The 16,597-nt window shown below is 45.1% G+C and overlaps 1 protein-coding gene across 3 annotated transcripts; it reads left to right on the top strand.

Moving 5' to 3' along the window:
• Positions 1–2,156: 2,156 nt before the first annotated feature.
• Positions 2,157–5,660, top strand: LOC114912134 (cyclin-dependent kinase 6-like). 3 transcript variants are annotated; one of them, XM_029257577.1, is made up of 7 exons: positions 2,166–2,805; positions 3,458–3,590; positions 3,991–4,158; positions 4,381–4,490; positions 4,586–4,636; positions 4,843–4,975; positions 5,452–5,660. In XM_029257577.1, the coding sequence occupies exons 1-7, from the start codon at positions 2,591–2,593 to the stop codon at positions 5,527–5,529; spliced, it is 888 nt and encodes a 295-aa protein (XP_029113410.1). In that variant the 5' UTR covers positions 2,166–2,590; the 3' UTR covers positions 5,530–5,660. The 3 variants fall into 3 exon arrangements, with proteins under 3 accessions (XP_029113412.1, XP_029113410.1, XP_029113411.1); XM_029257578.1 differs by having other exon boundaries at positions 5,193–5,660; XM_029257579.1 differs by lacking the exon at positions 4,586–4,636 and having other exon boundaries at positions 2,157–2,805.
• The last annotated feature ends 10,937 nt before the right edge of the window (positions 5,661–16,597 follow it).

The following is a 16,597-nucleotide window of genomic DNA, read 5'->3' as shown; positions in this document are numbered from 1 at the left end:
TCGTCTTCAGACTCTGGGACTTCCAGCAGAGGACATTGTCTGCAACCAGAGAACCAGGTCATTGTCCTTTTTCGATGTCACGCTGGCGACCGATGAATGTTATCAGAGGGTGTTGGAGACATAGGATGAGTGCAATGCATTCCAAGCTGCTCCCCTACTCCATGGAGCCACTCTGAAGGACAGATAGAAGAATTGTGACAGTCCATTTGTGTCGGCAGACATCGTGGCAGCTTTCCTGGGGGATTTTGCTGACGTCTTCCCCGGACATGAGGAAGACCGGGACCTTCTGGAGATCTGGACTGGACGGAGACGCTTTTTAGTCCGCCTGCGATCCGACCCTACGGACTGCAAATGAGGTACACCAGGACCATAATACTGAGTAGTTTCCTCAGCATCCTCCTCTCTAACACCTCCACCAAAGACTCCAGTTCCACCCCCAGGACAGAGCCAGCTATCCTGATGAGCTTATTGAGTCTATTGGCATCGGCTGCCTTCATCCTGCTGCCCCAGCACACTACAGCGTAGAAGATAACACTGGCCACCGCTGAGTGATAGAACATTTGCAGCATGGTTCTGCAGACATTGAAAGATCGAAGTCTCCTGAGAAAATACAAGCGGCTTAAACCTCTCTTGTACAAACCTCAGCGTTTTTAGTCCAGTCCATCTTAATCAGAATCAGAATCAGAACGAGCTTTATTGCCAAGTATGTTCACACATACAAGGAATTTGTCTTGGTGACAGGAACTACCACAGCACAGACAGAATGACAGTGACAAGACAGGTGAGAAGATAGAGTATGTGAACAAGGGACAAAAAATATTTAAAAATATAAAGTACCCAATATACAAAAATAGTCACTAGATACAAATGCAAGGGAGTGTGAGTAAGAGATATGATGTGATAAATAGTTATAAATACAAATATAAATAGCATTATGTATTGCACTGGTTTACTCTCTAGGGGAGAGATTTAGGTGTTCATGAGGTAGATGGCTTGAGGAAAGAAACTTTTCTTATGCCTGGCTGTCTTGGTGCTCAGTGCTCTGTAGCGCCGGCCAGATGGCAAGGGTTCGAAGAGGAAGTGGCCTGGATATGAGGGGTCTAGAATGATTTTGCTAGCCCTTTAAGTATAATAGTAAAATAAAAATATAGTGATCTAAAAATGTAGAATAACAAAAATATAATAAAAATGTATTATAAATATACTGTAATAGGACCAAGGGGAGCTTAAATAGCTCTGTGTAAATAGTTATTACTACTGTTCATGTCTGTACATAGTGTGGTATTCTGTTATGATTGGTTGTCTTATCGTTTAAGTGCAGTTTGCCACGAGGGGGATTCTGGGGGGTTTTAGAGGTGGCACCTCAACCGTCGGGGGTGGCAGGGGGCCTGGGAGTGATTTAGGGGGACTCTCCAGTGTTAAGTGGTACTGTTTGTGGTGTCTTTGTTAAAACTACTCAAAAGACATGAAGTTGGGGGACAGTTGTTTTCAGTATGTTGGTGTGGGGAAGACATGGGTCAGTTATATTTTTTTGAAGCCAGAAAGGGGATTGTTATGGGAAAGACTTTGTCTTGACAATGTATTTTATGTAATGGTTGCTTAGTGATGTTGTTGACCAACTGTAGGAAAATAGTGTTGGGTTTGTTTGATTGTGGATTTTTAATGTATTGTTTTGGTTGTGTGTATTATTATTATTGATAACTTTAAAATAAAGTTTGGAAAAAAAAAGACATGAAGTTTTATACTGCAACTTAGAAGTGTTTTATGTGTTTTGAAGGATTTATGTGACATGATGACTTGGGTTGAGCTGGTATTGGGGGACAGTCCTTTCGTGGATATGTTTGTGTGGGGAAGACATGGGTCAGTTATATTTTTTGAAACCAGGAAGGGGGATTGTTATGGGAAAGACTTTGTCACTGTCTTGATAATGTATTTTATGTAATGGCTATTTAGTAAGTTTTGTTGACCAACTGTAGGAAAAATGGTTTTGGGTTCGTTTGACTGTGGATTTTTTGATGTTTGTTTTTGGTTGTGTATTTTATTGATCACTTTATTAAATAAGGTTTAATTAAAAAAAAAAAAAAACATGGCTTCATCTAGATGTTTGACTGCTAGGCCATATTAAGTCTTATTTATCCTGTTATGTTATAGTTCGTAGGTGCTGCCTTGCCATCAAAACATGCAGTAAATTTGTCATTTTAGTACTCTACAGCTGTTTCAGAACAAAAGATAGCAAATGCTGACCAGTTTTGACTCTTCCCGGTTGTTTTTCTTGGGTTAGCCTTAGTCTGTTTACCAGTGGTAATTTTTTTGTCAGGCTGAGATGTTTAAAATTGAGTGGAAAACCTAGGTAGTTTGTATTAAAATATTAATGTGTGCAGCCCTGATTGCATATTTGTTAAACTGTTGAACTTCAGGTTCAAGTACAGTCACTGGTGCAATCTTGGGAACAAGTTGAGAATTTAATTCATTTAGCAGGAGCTTTTCTTCACAGCAACATACCTCTTACAAAAAGTACAATTTGTGCACTCAGTAATGTGGAGTAATACTAATGTGCTTGTGACCCCATGCCGAGGTGTAAGGGTACAACATGGAGGCCGGCCGCTACGAGGTCCTGGCTGCTGTGGGTGAGGGCGCCTCCAGACGCGTGTTCAAGGCACGCGAGACCGGCGGCTGCCAGCGCCTCGTGGCCCTCAAGAAGGTCAGGGTCCTCGAGCAGATGGAGGAAGGCGTGCCTGCCTTCGTGATCCGTGAGGTGGGACTGCTGCGCAAGTTGGAGGCCTTCGACCACCCCAACGTGGTCAAGTAAATCGAAAAACCCTCCTCATAGATGTTTTTATTGCCATGTTCATTGTTAATAATAATAAGAAGAAGAAGAAGAAGAATAAGAATATAAATAATTTTCATTATTTATCATTTAACTTCTGCTCTGTGTGATTTACAATGTTGAATAATCCAACTTGATTCATTTACACAGCTAGGAATTCTTGGTTCATTCAGGGTAGGTACCTTGGTCGAGCCTATTAAAGCAGGAGAATTGATTCGGACCTGGGACCTTAGCATTGCAGGGAAACGGCCCTAGCAATTACATGACCTGCTCACCACACATTACCATTTTCTGGGTTATATTTGCAGGTTATGTGAACGCTGTTGTAACCTGTAGGTTGTTTGTTCAAGCCCCACTTGGTGCTATTGCTGCAGTACTCTTGATCAAAGTATTTACTCTGAACTGACCTGCAAAAATACATAAGTGCTGTATCAGTGTATACATATTACAAGTCATTATGGGTAATATTATAGTACAGTATAGTAATAATACAGCAAAGTATTACTGCCCTGTTTCTGGACAGTTAAAACCAGCTGTTGATCTCTGAGTGTAAGTAGAACTCTTTTCTATTTGTTTATTCAGGGTAAGGCTGAGTTCTAAATTTATTAATTCATTTTACTTGTTTTCTAGGTTATTAGATGTTTCAGTTGAAGTCCAAAATCAGACCTCAGAGCTGACTTTAGTGTTTGAATATGTTGATCAAGATTTGTGTGCATTTCTTGCCTCGGTAGCAGAGACTGGTCTCAGCAGGTGGAAAATTAAGGTGAGATGTCCTTTTTGTCATAGTCCATGCAATATCAACTGTTAAACCTTTGATCCACAATAGTTTATGTCATTAATGTAGTTACCCATGTAATTTTCTGAAAACCATTATGTTATGTGAATTCAGTCTCCGTTATGTTAATACTGTTGTATTTCTTCATTTAGCTGATGCTTTTCTCCAAAGTGACTGAGGTTTTCATACTAAGCTACTCATTTACTCATTTATACACATTTCATTTTTAAAAACAAAAAAAGCTTACACACTCATGCACCTACATGGCTATGATTTGATTTACTGCACAGGTTTGGATCAGCCTGTCAGTTGGTACAGGTGTCCCTCCAGCTTCCTCCTTTCTGTAAAAGAAAAAGGTGTCCCCATGTATCTCCTCCTGTCCTCGCAGGACATAATGTTACAGCTGCTGCGAGGCCTCGACTTCCTTCACACCAACATGCTGGTGCACCGGGACCTGAAACCGCAAAATGTGCTGGTCAGCAGCCACAGTGAGATCAAGATTGCGGATTTTGGTCTGGCGCGGGTCTACAGCCACCACATGGCTCTCACGCCCATCGTAAGTCTGCACTGACTGGATCCTGACATGCTAGTGTTTTAACCCTAACAATTTGTAGAAGTGAATATATCACTGGACAGAAACTAAACTAAGTATTCTGCCTCCTAAACCCATCACCCTGTTATAAATTCATAACAAAGTCCTGTGGTCTTATGCAGCCTGACACATTCTTTGCTGTTCTCTAGATGATGACATCACTTCCTGTGGGTATGTGCTCCTCAGGTGGTGACCCTGTGGTACAGAGCTCCGGAGGTCCTGCTACACTCCGGCTACATGTCCTCCGTGGACATGTGGAGCACTGGCTGCATCTTCGCTGAGCTCTTCCTCCTCAGGTAGGGAGAGCACAGTAAACCACTGTACACCCCCCGCTGCATCACGGAGACACGCTTGCGTGTAACACACATCTGGCTGCACTTCTTTTTGGCAGACCCTTGTTTTGCGGCTATTCTGACATACAGCAGCTCCAGAAAATCATAGAGTAAGTCACTACATGTCCTCTTTAATAGTGAGATGGTTTCATGGTCAGCGATGCTTTGTAGCTTTGCAGGCTGGGGGTATCAATGCTGACAGAGTAACTTAGGGTTAAATTGGGTTACGGTTAAGAGTCACATTGCGTTAAGGTTAGAGTCAAATTAGGTGTTCCCAGATAGGTCGAGTGTGTAACTCCTCCTTGTTGGTCCTCAGTGTGATCGGCCTGCCTGCACAGGAGGACTGGCCTACCGAGAGCCCCATCCCGTACCCTGCCAACTGGAAGAGTGGTAATACCTTAAATCAGCTGCTGCCGAACTTGCACCAGGAAGAGAGGGACTTGCTCTTGGTAAGTTTTAATGGGTGCGAGTCTTGCAATAGTGTGTAAAGTAGCCGATGGAAGTATTTTTTTTTTGGAAATCGGAGCAATGGTCTTCCTATTAGTGAATTGGTCACTGATTGACGGTACTTTGGGATTGGCATATCCGCATCTACACTCCTTGGGATGTTGGTGAAATGCCCTGTTGGATTCTGAGTTAATGAGAATGACTTTGTTTCTAAATCAGAATTCACAGCCCGTTCCTGCCAGGGTGTGATGGGGGGAACCAGTTTAAAGGCAGCTGGAATACCTCACTAGCCCAGCGCTGTGAGAAAAGGCTAAATTGGTAACAGTCCATTTGATCGAGGGCCTAAGTTCTGGACTGGAGATCCTGATGTACTGTAAGCCACGAGAAGCAGGCTTGAGGACCACTGCAGGGATACAGGTTTCTTTGCAGGGGTGTGTTGGAACAGGGGATTGACTGTGTTTTGTCGGTGTGCCCACAGCAGTTTCTGGCCTTTAACCCATCCAAGCGTGTCTCAGCCTTTGAGGCTTTGAGACACACCTTCCTGGCTGAGCAGTAGCACCGCTACCCAGGGACCCTATAGCTGCTGAAGAGCTGGCGGAATAACGGTTAATTCACGGCGGTACCTTCGCTCGAAGGAGATGAGGACTGTTGCCAGTTGTTCACTTCAATAAAAGTGTTATTTCCTTTCTTCCTTTCTGAATGTCTCAGTTTTTACTTGAGGGCAGAAGATTCACATCCTACCTGTGTTCATCTCAGAGATGTGCAACATGACGGTAACTGGTACTGTTCCAGAGTTTAGGTGCTCAATATCTAAAGGTGTGCCCGCCTACTGGGGTCTTACTGATCAGAGGTACCAACTTAGATTTTCTGAAATAGCCCAACATTTCTTAAGATGACATTGTAGCATGCTGTGCTCTGGGTATGGATGGGGCAAAGAAGGGCGCACAGAAGGCGTTCATTCGGAACGTTTATTGGAACACCAACAGGCGGTGAGAGATTTTTTCTTTCATTTTCCTATGGATCAGAATGGATTACTAGCCCACCGAAGGTGTCTGGCTCCACACACTGTCCAACTCAACAGGTAAAAAATTTCTTCATTCATCATTTCCGGTTACTAAATTCCTTATTGAATAAGTAAATCCCAAAAACTGTCAAATTCAAGTTTTGTCACGTACACAACCATACTTAGTACAACGTGCAGTGAAATGCTTTTCCGACTGTCCATGGTACATATTCATAGTAAGATAAAAATACACACACACACACACACACACACATACACACACACAGTTCCACCGCGCCCCCCTCCCAAATAAAATAGCAATTAAAATCATACTACAGGAAAAAAAGATATAATGAAAATATAATAGAAATGAACAGAAGAAGAATAATATGTATGAGGGGATATATACAAAACAGATGTATTCAAGTATGTGAACAAAGTGAATGTAAACTCCAATATTAAAGATTAAATCAGAAAAAAGTACGTGTGCAATGTTGTGCAAAAAAATGCTATGCAATATTCGGCTGAGGTAGTGATTATTGTTTATTCAAGTCCAGTCTCTACTCCATGGTGCTTTCCTGGTCAAGAGCCCGGATGGCCTGCGGGAAGAAGCTCCTCCTCATTCTCTCTGTGTTGGCCTTCAGGAAGCAAAAATGCTTCCCTGTCTGCAACAGGGTGAAAAGTTAGTTTTTCGCATCTGCTCAAGTTTTATGCCATTATTTATTTTGCATCAGTCATTTTTCTTTTGCACTTAAATGGGAGTTGTAGCATAAGCATACAAATGTTATTGCTGCACAGAAGTGTTATTGTTGCTGCTGACTTGCAACACACACACACACACACAGACTTCAGTTGCTCATCCTCCAGTAGATCAGAGAGCAGTTTCACTCCTGAGTCTCCTGGGTGATTGTAGCTCAGATCCAGTTCTCTCAGATGTGAACAGGGGTTTGAACGCAGAGCTGAAGCCAGAGAAGCGCAACCCCTCTCTGTGACACAACAGCCAGAGAGTCTGTAGAGAGACACACATACACATTAAACACTGCATTCTCCCCGATACACACTTCAATGGTCATTTACACTGTTTATTTCCCAGTAGTTCTGACCTTAGTATCTCCAGTTTACAGTGTTTGTTCCCAAGTCCAGCAGAGAGTATCTTCACTCCTGAATCTTGCAGGTCATTGTCACTCAGGTGTGAACAGGAGTTTGCGGTGAGAACTGAGGCCAGAGCTTCACAGGATCGCTCTGTCAGTCCACACTGGTTCAGCCTTAACAAGACAATATTTGGACAGATATTTTATGCCAAAAATATTTAAATTTATGAAGTATTGGAAGTTTACACATCTGCAAGGTGCCTCGTTATGTTATACTGTTTCCTTAATTTAAACATTCACTTTCAGAAAATTAAGTTCCAAAATTTAACATTGACAATTAGAAACATTAAAAAAAAGATAACATCTGGGACATTTTTTGGGAAAGAAAGTACTGCATTCATTTACAAAGAAATGGATTTGTATTTTACTGTTAGTTCCTTGGGGGCGTGGTGGCGCAGTGGGTTGGACCAGGTCCTGCTCTCCAGTGGGTCTGGGGTCTGATGTATTTCTTCAGTGAGTCCCGCTTGGGGTGCCTTGCGGCGGACTGGCGTCCCGTCCTGGGTGTGTCCCCTCCCCTTCCGGCCTTACGCCCTGTGTTGCCGGGTAGGCTCCGGTTCCCCGCGACCCCGTATGGGACAAGCGGTTCCGATAGTGTGTGTGTGTGTGTGTGTGTGTGTGTGTGTGTGTGTGTGTGTGTGTGTGTGTGTGTGTGTGAGTTCCTTATGACTAATCTGAACTACCATTAGACCAGAGTACTTACAGAGCTGTTCTGGAGACCTTGACCACTGGCAGCAGCCTCAGAAGGCCTTCCTCTGATCTGATGTATTTCTTCAGATCAAACACATCCAGTTCCTTGTCTGACATCAGTAACACAAAGGCCAGAGCTGACCACTGTTCAGGTGAGAGGTGTTTGGCTGAAAGATTTCCTGAGCTCAGGTAACCTTGGACTTCCTCCACTAGACAATTGTCATTGAGTTCATTAAGACAGTGGAGTAGATTGATGGTTCTCCTCTTCTTGATGTACTGTACTGTCTTGTCAGTATCAAATGATCTGATTCTTCTCTTTGTAAGTAGCCCTCGTAACAGACTCTGACTGGAATCCATTGAAAGGTTAAGAAGGAAGTGGAGATAGAGGTCGAAGTGTCCCTTCTTGCTCTGTAAGGCCTGATCCACTGAATTGTTCAGAAATTCAGACCAAGTTTCTCTTTGGTTTGCAGTTTGTTCAAAAACACTGGGTTTTTTGTTTCTGTTTATACAGAAACAAAACAGCAAAATACTCCTGAACACTCAGATGCACAAAGCAGTAAACCTTCCTCTGGTTTAACCCACACTCCTCTTTGAAGATTTCTGTACACACTCCAGAGTACACTGAAGCTTCACTGACATCAATGTCACACACTTCCAGATCTTCGTTAATCAGTTTCAGCTGCTTTGGTGTTAATGAAATTAACAACAGGTGCACTAGAGGGGCAACAATGAGACGACCCCCAAAACAGGAATGGTTTTACAGGTGGAGGCCACTGACATTTTTTCCCCTCCTCATCTTTTCTGACTGTTTTTCACTAGTTTTGCATTTGGCTATGGTCAGTGTCACTACTGGTAGCATGAGGCGATACCTGGACCCTACAGAGGTTGCACAGGCAGTCCAACTCCTCCAGGATGGCACATCAATACGTGCCATTGCCAGTTTGCTGTGTCTCCCAGCACAGTCTCAAGAGCATGGAGGAGATTCCAGGAGACAGGCGGTTACTCTAGGAGAGCTGGACAGGGCCGTAGAAGGTCCTTAACCCATCAGCAGGACTGGTATCTGCTCCTTTGTGCAAGGAGGAACAGGATGAGCACTTCCAGAGCCCTACAAAATGACCTCCAGCAGGCCACTGGTGTGAATGTCTCTGACCAAACAGACTTCATGAGGGTGGCCTGAGGGCCCGACGTCCTCTAGTGGGCCCTGTGCTCGCTGCCCGGCACCATGGAGCTCAATTGGCATTTGCCATAGAACACCAGAATTGGCAGGTCCGCCACTGGCCCCCTGTGCTTTTCACAGATGAGAGCAGTTCACCCTGAGCACATGTGACAGACATGAAAGGGTCTGGAGAAGCCGTGGAGAACGTTATGCTGCCTGTAACATCGTTCAGCATGACCGGTTTGGTGATGGTCTGGGGAGGCATGTCCATGGAGGGACACACAGATCTCTACAGGCTAGACAATGGCACCCTGACTGCCATTAGGTATCGGGATGAAATCCTTGGACCCATTGTCAGACCCTATGTTGGCGCAGTGGGTCCTGGGTTCCTCCTGGTGCACGACAATGCCCGGCCTCATGTGGCAAGAGTATGCAGGTAGTTCCTGGGGGATGAAGGAATTGATACCATTGAATGGCCCCCACGCTCGCCTGACCTAAATCCAATAGAACACCTCTGGGACATTATGCTTCGGTCCATCCGACGCCGCCAGGTTGCACCTCAGACTGTCCAGGAGCTCAGTGATGCCCTGGTCCAGATCTGGGAGGGAATACCGCAGGACACCATCCGTAGTCTCATTAGGAGCATGCCCCGACGTTGTCAGGCATGCATACAAGCACGTGGGGGTCATACAAACAGTAGTTTAGTACCAGTAAACAGAGTACCATTTTGAGTTGCTGCAATGAAATTTCAGCAAAATGGAATAGCCTGCCACATCATTTTTTCACTTTGATTTTTGGGGTGTCCTTGAATTCAGCCCTCTGTAGGTTGATAATTTTCATTTCCATCAAATGATGTGGCATCCTTTCGTTCCTAACATATTACCCAGTCCATATCAGTATAGATATCCAGCATGATTTTTTTCACCATTGCGATCTGATGTGTTTTCAAAGTGTTCCTTTAATTTTTTTTTTAGCAGTATATTAGACCATGAAGGGGTGCGGTGGCGCAGTGGGTTGGACCACAGTCCTGCTCTCGAGTGGGTCTGGGGTTCGAGTCCCGCTTGGGGTGCCTTGCGACGGATGGGCGTCCCGTCCTGGGTGTGTCCCCTCCCCCTCTGGCCTTACGCCCTGTGTTACCAGGTAGGCTCCGGTTCCCCGTGACCCCGTATGGGACAAGCGGTTCTGAAAATGTGTGTGTGTGTGTGTGTATTAGACCATTTAAAGGGAACAGAAGGAAATAAATCTTATGTTTATTATAGTTTTTGTTGTATTTTTCTATCATTCATTTTGTTTTACAGACCTTTTTTTTGCATTATTGCCTATCTTGGCCAGATATTTGTGATTGAAAGTTTCTTCAGATGTTCCTCTTTTTTTGGTATATTTAAGCCACACGAGACTGTAAAGAGAGACAAAAAGTTCTTACTCTTCCCCAAGGTAACTGTGAGATCCTTCTTGTTCATGGTCCTCAGAATGTACAATGTGATCTTCATAGCCCTCTCTCTGCCACACATCTTCTGGATCTCAGATTCACTGTCGAGATCATTGTGATCCTGAGGCTCAAAGCATGCTGGATAATCCTGACTCAGATTCCTCTTGAACTTGTTCAATTAATCTCTCAGGAACTTCACAGCTTTGTCCTCAAGTGAATAAAAGATATATTGAACTTTTAGAGCAATCATAAAAAATGGTGCTCTCTTCCATATTATTAATATGTATAATTTTAACAAGCTGCTAATTAATTTTCCATTTACCACACCAAAGAAGTCCTGTTACCTGATTTAATGTAGCAAATGTAGCAAGATATATAAAAGGTAAATACAAAGATAGGCAAACAATTCAAACATCATTAACCCAATAAACTGGTATTATATATACTGTAAGTCCAGCAAGGGGAAGGAAAACACAATCAAACTATCTGAAACATGTTAGTACACATATGAACAGAGGAAACTACCAGTATAAACTTATAGGGGATGTGAGGAGAAAAGTGTGGAAATCTGAAAAATGTAAACAGAACACAGTAAACTGAAAATAATGTTAAAAACTGTTAAGTTGGTTCTCAGGAAGAGTTCATTTTATCATGTCTCAACTCATTTTATCACCACTAATTTTGTATGAAACATCAAATACTTTGTGTCTTGTCTTTGGTTTAAAAACAAATAAATAAAAATCCAGTGCAGCCTCTGTGTAGAAAATGTCCAGATATTTGTTTATTCTGTGTGTAATGATAACAACAATCTCATGAAGCCTTTTCCTAAATCAGTGTGAAGACCGATATCAGTTGTGTAGAACATTGTTGTTGTCTATAACCATATGAATCATTACACAGTGCTGTTCCTCACATGGTTCACCAAGAGCAGTGTTGGAGCAGCCAAAAAGAGCCAACCCTGGGACCAGATCAATGTCCCTTTATACACTTGCAGGAAACACCTGAGGGACTATCTTGTTCCATTAACACCTACTGCCCTGGGTTTTGGTACAACACCTTTGGGGATGGGATGTCTCCTCAACAGCTACAAGACTCTTAAACATCATGTAATACAGTTTCATTTGTTAGGAAACTCAACAAAAGAGAGCAGGTCATGTTCTGGATTCTACATCACAAATACATGGATGTCAGTATTTACCTATTGATGACTTTTTCTTGTCCCACTGTATGACATTTGTAGATTGACTGAGCAACCCTTGCCTCTCCCTACTGAATAAACACACACCTGAGTCCCTCAACTCAATCCCTGAGTTCATCATGACAGGAATTGAACCTACAACCTTTGGACCCAAAGGCAGAAGCTCTAACCACTACACAACTAGCTGTCCCTGCCCTAGCTCTACTTTAAAAGCTGCTAATAAAAAGCTTTCATTATTTACAAAAGAAAAAAAGAAAACTGTTTTCATGTGTCAAGTAAATAAATTGGTCCAAATTACTGAATTAGTAACCTTAATTGTATATTTAAACCTCATCTCGTTCAGTGTTTTTCCCCACTGGCTGCTTACGAGACGGATGGTGGCACAATTGGCCACACATTGATCAGTTATTGTATTTGATATTTTATCTATCAGTAATATGATTTCAGCTGTCTGCAGTTGAGAAATCACTCCTAATTCCTGGGCCATCATCTCAACAGTGGTCCTTCAGGGTACACTTCTGAGTTCAATTCCGTCACGCTTCACTGTTCTCTGTATCACAACTGGTACATTTGCGGTGGGCACTTTATTACTTATGTAGTCATATACTTTCATTCTCACGCCAGAAGAGTATGTCTTTCCATCAACTTTTGGCCCCTTGGGATGTTCTGTGATTGAAGTCAGGTCTTCAACTTGAGACAGTTTCTGTTGATGGTAACACTTTAGAATACTGCTCCATACTTCATAGGTAGTTATGCAGGAACTAATGCAGAACTAATGGGTAGTGCTACATTAACACTGCAGTTACTACTGATAACTAATAAGGAAGAGTGATTAAATAATCAGTAGTTAACATTTCAAGTTTAGTTTATTGTCATAGGTACAGAGGGGGTGCAGTGGTGCAGTGGGTTGGACCACAGTCCTGCTCTCCAGTGGGTCTGGGGTTCGAGTCCCGCTTGGGGTGCCTTGCGGCGGACTGGCGTCCCGTCCTGGGTGTGTCCCCTTCCCCCTCCGGCCTTACGCCCTGTGTTGCCGGGTAGGCTCCGGTTCCCCGTGACCCCATCTGGGACAAGCGGTTCTGAAAATGTGTGTGTGTGTGTGTCATAGGTACAAGTATCTGAAATTCTTCCTGAATGCTTCTCCACAAACTATGGACAGAGACAATAGAAATACTGCACAAACAAAACAATGAGTAATGCAACATCAATAAATAATGGTAACAGTAATAATAATACCAGCTGACAGCCAGAGAACTGAGAATGCTTATAGTGGCAGTGTAATTTATCAATGTGCTTGGGAGGAGCATTTGTGGTAAGTAACAGTTAATTATTAGTTATGTAGTAGTTACTATTACATCCTGCAGTACTAACAATTAGATAATTATTAATAATTACTAATAACTTAAATACTGTATGCCTCCTGCAGTACTACACATTAACTAAGACTCATAAAATAGAATTATGAATTAATCATCAACAATCACATACAATTATCCATCACAATAAACAGACTATATGTCGTGCTGTTTATTATTAATAATACAAATTTTCAGATTAGTCTGTTACTTCAGGAGGTTGGTCAGAGCATTTTAAACCTTGTATGTCCCCTATCACCAGATGGAGGGTGGTGAGACAGTGCAGTGGGTTTGATTAGTGCTTCACTATGTGGTGAATCTGGGGTTCAAGTCCTTCTTGTGGTGCATGGTGGTGCCATTCCTGTCCTTGGGTTTTCCTCCCCCCCAGATGCAGAGGAAGGACCTGGCACCCACCTCTCTTCCTCCCTTGATTTGGCTCGAAAAACCATGCAGGTGGTCGCCCAGGTCTGGTTTGACTCAGCACCCTGCATGCATGCATGCATCACTATACTGAATAACTCATTAAGATTGAGTATTGCCATCACTTAAATAGGTCTGTTGTGTTCTTTAACCAGAAAGAAACAAACCCCCCTCTTAACTGTATTTTGTGGAAAATCATCACTAGCCAACTTACCGCATAAAAACTATACAAATTCCACATTTTTCCAGCTCTGTTTTCTTTCGGACAGCTGTCCTCATTAGTCTTTATGAGTAAATTAGATAATGACTGAAGGTTAGGTTTCCTTCCTTAGGTTTCTCCTCCGTGAACCGCCACCTTATCGTGGTGGAGGGGTTTGAGTGCCTGAATGAGTCCAGGAGCTATGTTGTCTGGGGCTACATGCCCCTGGTAGGGTCTCCCATGGCAGACAGGTCCTGGATGACAGACGAGACAAAGCGCGGTTCAAAAACCCCTTATGACGAAAAAATCAAGGCGTCCGTTTACCCCGCCCGGTATGGGGTCACCGGGGCCCCACCCTGGAGCCAGGCCTGGGGGGGGGGCTCGCATGCGAGCGCCTGGTGGCCAGGTCTATGCCCACGGGGCCTGGCCGGGCTCAGCCCGAAGCCACAACGTGGAGCCGCTCTTCGGTGGGCTCACCACCTGCCGGAGAAACCGTAAGGGGCCGGTGCATTGTGATTTGGGCGGTGGTCGGGGCCGAGTGCCCGGCCGACCCAAACCTCGGGCGCCAACTCTGGTTTTTGGGACTTGGAATGTCACCTCACTGGCGGGGAAGGAGCCTGAGCTGGTGCGGGAAGTTGAGAGATACCGTCTAGATATAGTCGGGCTCACTTCCACTCACAGCTTGGGTTCTGGAACCACTCTACTCGATCGAGGGTGGACTCTCCACTATTCTGGCGTTGCCCAAGGTGAGAGGCGGCGGGCTGGTGTGGGCTTATTAATAGCCCCCCAGTTCAGCCGCCATGTGTTGGAGTCTACCCCGGTGAATGAGAGGGTCATCTCCCTACGCCTTCGGGTCAGGGAACGGTCTCTCACTGTCGTTTGCGCTTATGCGCCTAGCGGCAGTGTAGAGTACCCGGCCTTTTTAGAGTCCCTGGGGGGCGTGCTGGAAAGCGCTCCCACTGGGGACTCTGTCGTTCTACTGGGGGACTTTAACGCCCACGTGGGCAGCGACAGTGATACCTGGAGGGGCGTGATTGGGAGGAACGGCCTCCCTGATCTGAACCCGAGCGGTGAGTTGTTATTGGATTTCTGTGCTAGTCGCGGTTTATCCATAACGAACACCATGTTCATGCATAAGGGTGTCCATCAGTGCACTTGGCACCAGGACACCCTAGGTCGGAGGTCGATGATCGACTTTGTAGTCGTTTCTTCTGACCTTCGGCCATATGTCTTGGACACTCGGGTGAAGAGAGGGGCTGAGCTGTCAACTGATCACCACCTGGTGGTGAGTTGGATTCGATGGTGGGGGAAAAAGCTGGACAGACCTGGCAGGCCCAAACGCATAGTGAGGGTCTGTTGGGAACGTTTGGCGGAGGCCCCTGTCAGAGAGGTCTTCAACTCCCACCTCCGACAGAGTTTCAACCAGGTCCCGAGGGAGGTGGGGACATTGAGTCTGAATGGACTATGTTCCGCTTCTCCATTGTCGGTGCGGCGGTTCGGAGCTGCGGCCATAAGGTCTCCGGTGCCTGTCGCGGCGGCAATCCCCGAACACGGTGGTGGACACCGGAAGAAAGGGATGCCGTCAAGCTGAAGAAGGAGTTCTATCGGGCCTGGCTGGCTCATGGGACTCCTGAAGCAGCTGACAGGTACCGACGGGCCAAACGGAGCACGGCTCTGGCAGTCGCCGCGGCAAAAACTTGGGCTTGGGAGGAGTTCGGTGAGGCCATGGAGGAAGACTTTCGGTCGGCCTCAAAGAGATTCTGGCAAACCGTCCGGCGACTCAGAGGGGGAAGCGGTGTTCCACGAACACTGTTTACAGTGGAAGTGGTGCGCTGCTGACCTCAGCTGAGGATGTTCTCGGGCGGTGGAAGGAGTACTTTGAAGATCTCCTCAATCCCTCCGACACGCTTTCCGTAGAGGAAGCTGAGGCTGGGGACTCGGAGGGGGACTCGTCCATTACCCTGGCTGAAGTTGCTGAGGTAGTCAAAAAACTCCTCGGTGGCAAGGCTCCGGGGGTGGATGAGATCCGCCCCGAGTTTCTCAAGTCTCTGGATGTTGTGAGGCTGTCTTGGCTGACACGCCTCTGCAGCATCGCGTGGAGTTCGGGAACGGTGCCTCTGGACTGGCAGACCGGGGTGGTGGTCCCTCTTTTTAAGAAGGGGGACCGGAGATTGTGTTCCAACTACAGGGGGATCACACTCCTTAGCCTCCCTGGGAAAGTCTATGCCAGGGTACTGGAAAGGAGAATCCGACCGATAGTCGAACCTCGGATTCAGGAGGAGCAATGCGGTTTTCGCCCTGGCCGTGGAACACTGGACCAGCTCTATACCCTCACTATCTATACGTGCCGGTGTCGTCTGACAACAGTAAAACTAAAATCGTGCAGCATATTGATGAAAATACACACACACACACACACACACATTTTCAGAACCGCTTGTCCCTTACGGGGTCACGGGGAACCGGAGCCTACCCGGCAACACAGGGCGTAAGGCCGGAGGGGGAAGGGGACACACCCAGGACGGGACGCCAGTCCGTCGCAAGGTACCCCAAGCGGGACTCGAACCCCAGACCCACCGGACAGCAGGACTGCGGTCCAACCCACGGCACCACCGCACCCCCCCATTGATGAAAATACTACTGCTAAAATTGTTGATCATATTAGAAGCTCAGATTTTGGAACGAGTGTAGATATATTGATCAAATGGCTCTAGATTATAATTTGGTGGTAAAATTTGCCCTAGACTCTGCGGCTGCACCAAAAACTAAACTTTTTCGAACTGTAAGAAACTCACCCTGGTTCAACAAATCAACTCGTGCAATAAAGCTAGAATGTCATACATTAAAGCGTAAATGGCGTTCAGCTAAACTAAACGTTTATTATGTAGCCTGGCCCGATTGTCTAAAAAAATACAAAAAGCACTTTTTCACTTGCTTAACTGGTAAACACAAAGATAAACAATGCAATTCTGCATTGCATCATACCATTACTAATGATGAATTTATGTCATTTTTCAGTGATAAATTAG

This window comes from Scleropages formosus, chromosome 13 (genome assembly GCF_900964775.1).
Source record: "Scleropages formosus chromosome 13, fSclFor1.1, whole genome shotgun sequence".
In the NCBI taxonomy this organism is placed as follows: Eukaryota; Metazoa; Chordata; class Actinopteri; order Osteoglossiformes; family Osteoglossidae; genus Scleropages; species Scleropages formosus.
The sequence above is the reverse complement of the archived record's forward strand: the minus strand, read 5'-3'. Positions and strand labels throughout refer to the sequence as shown.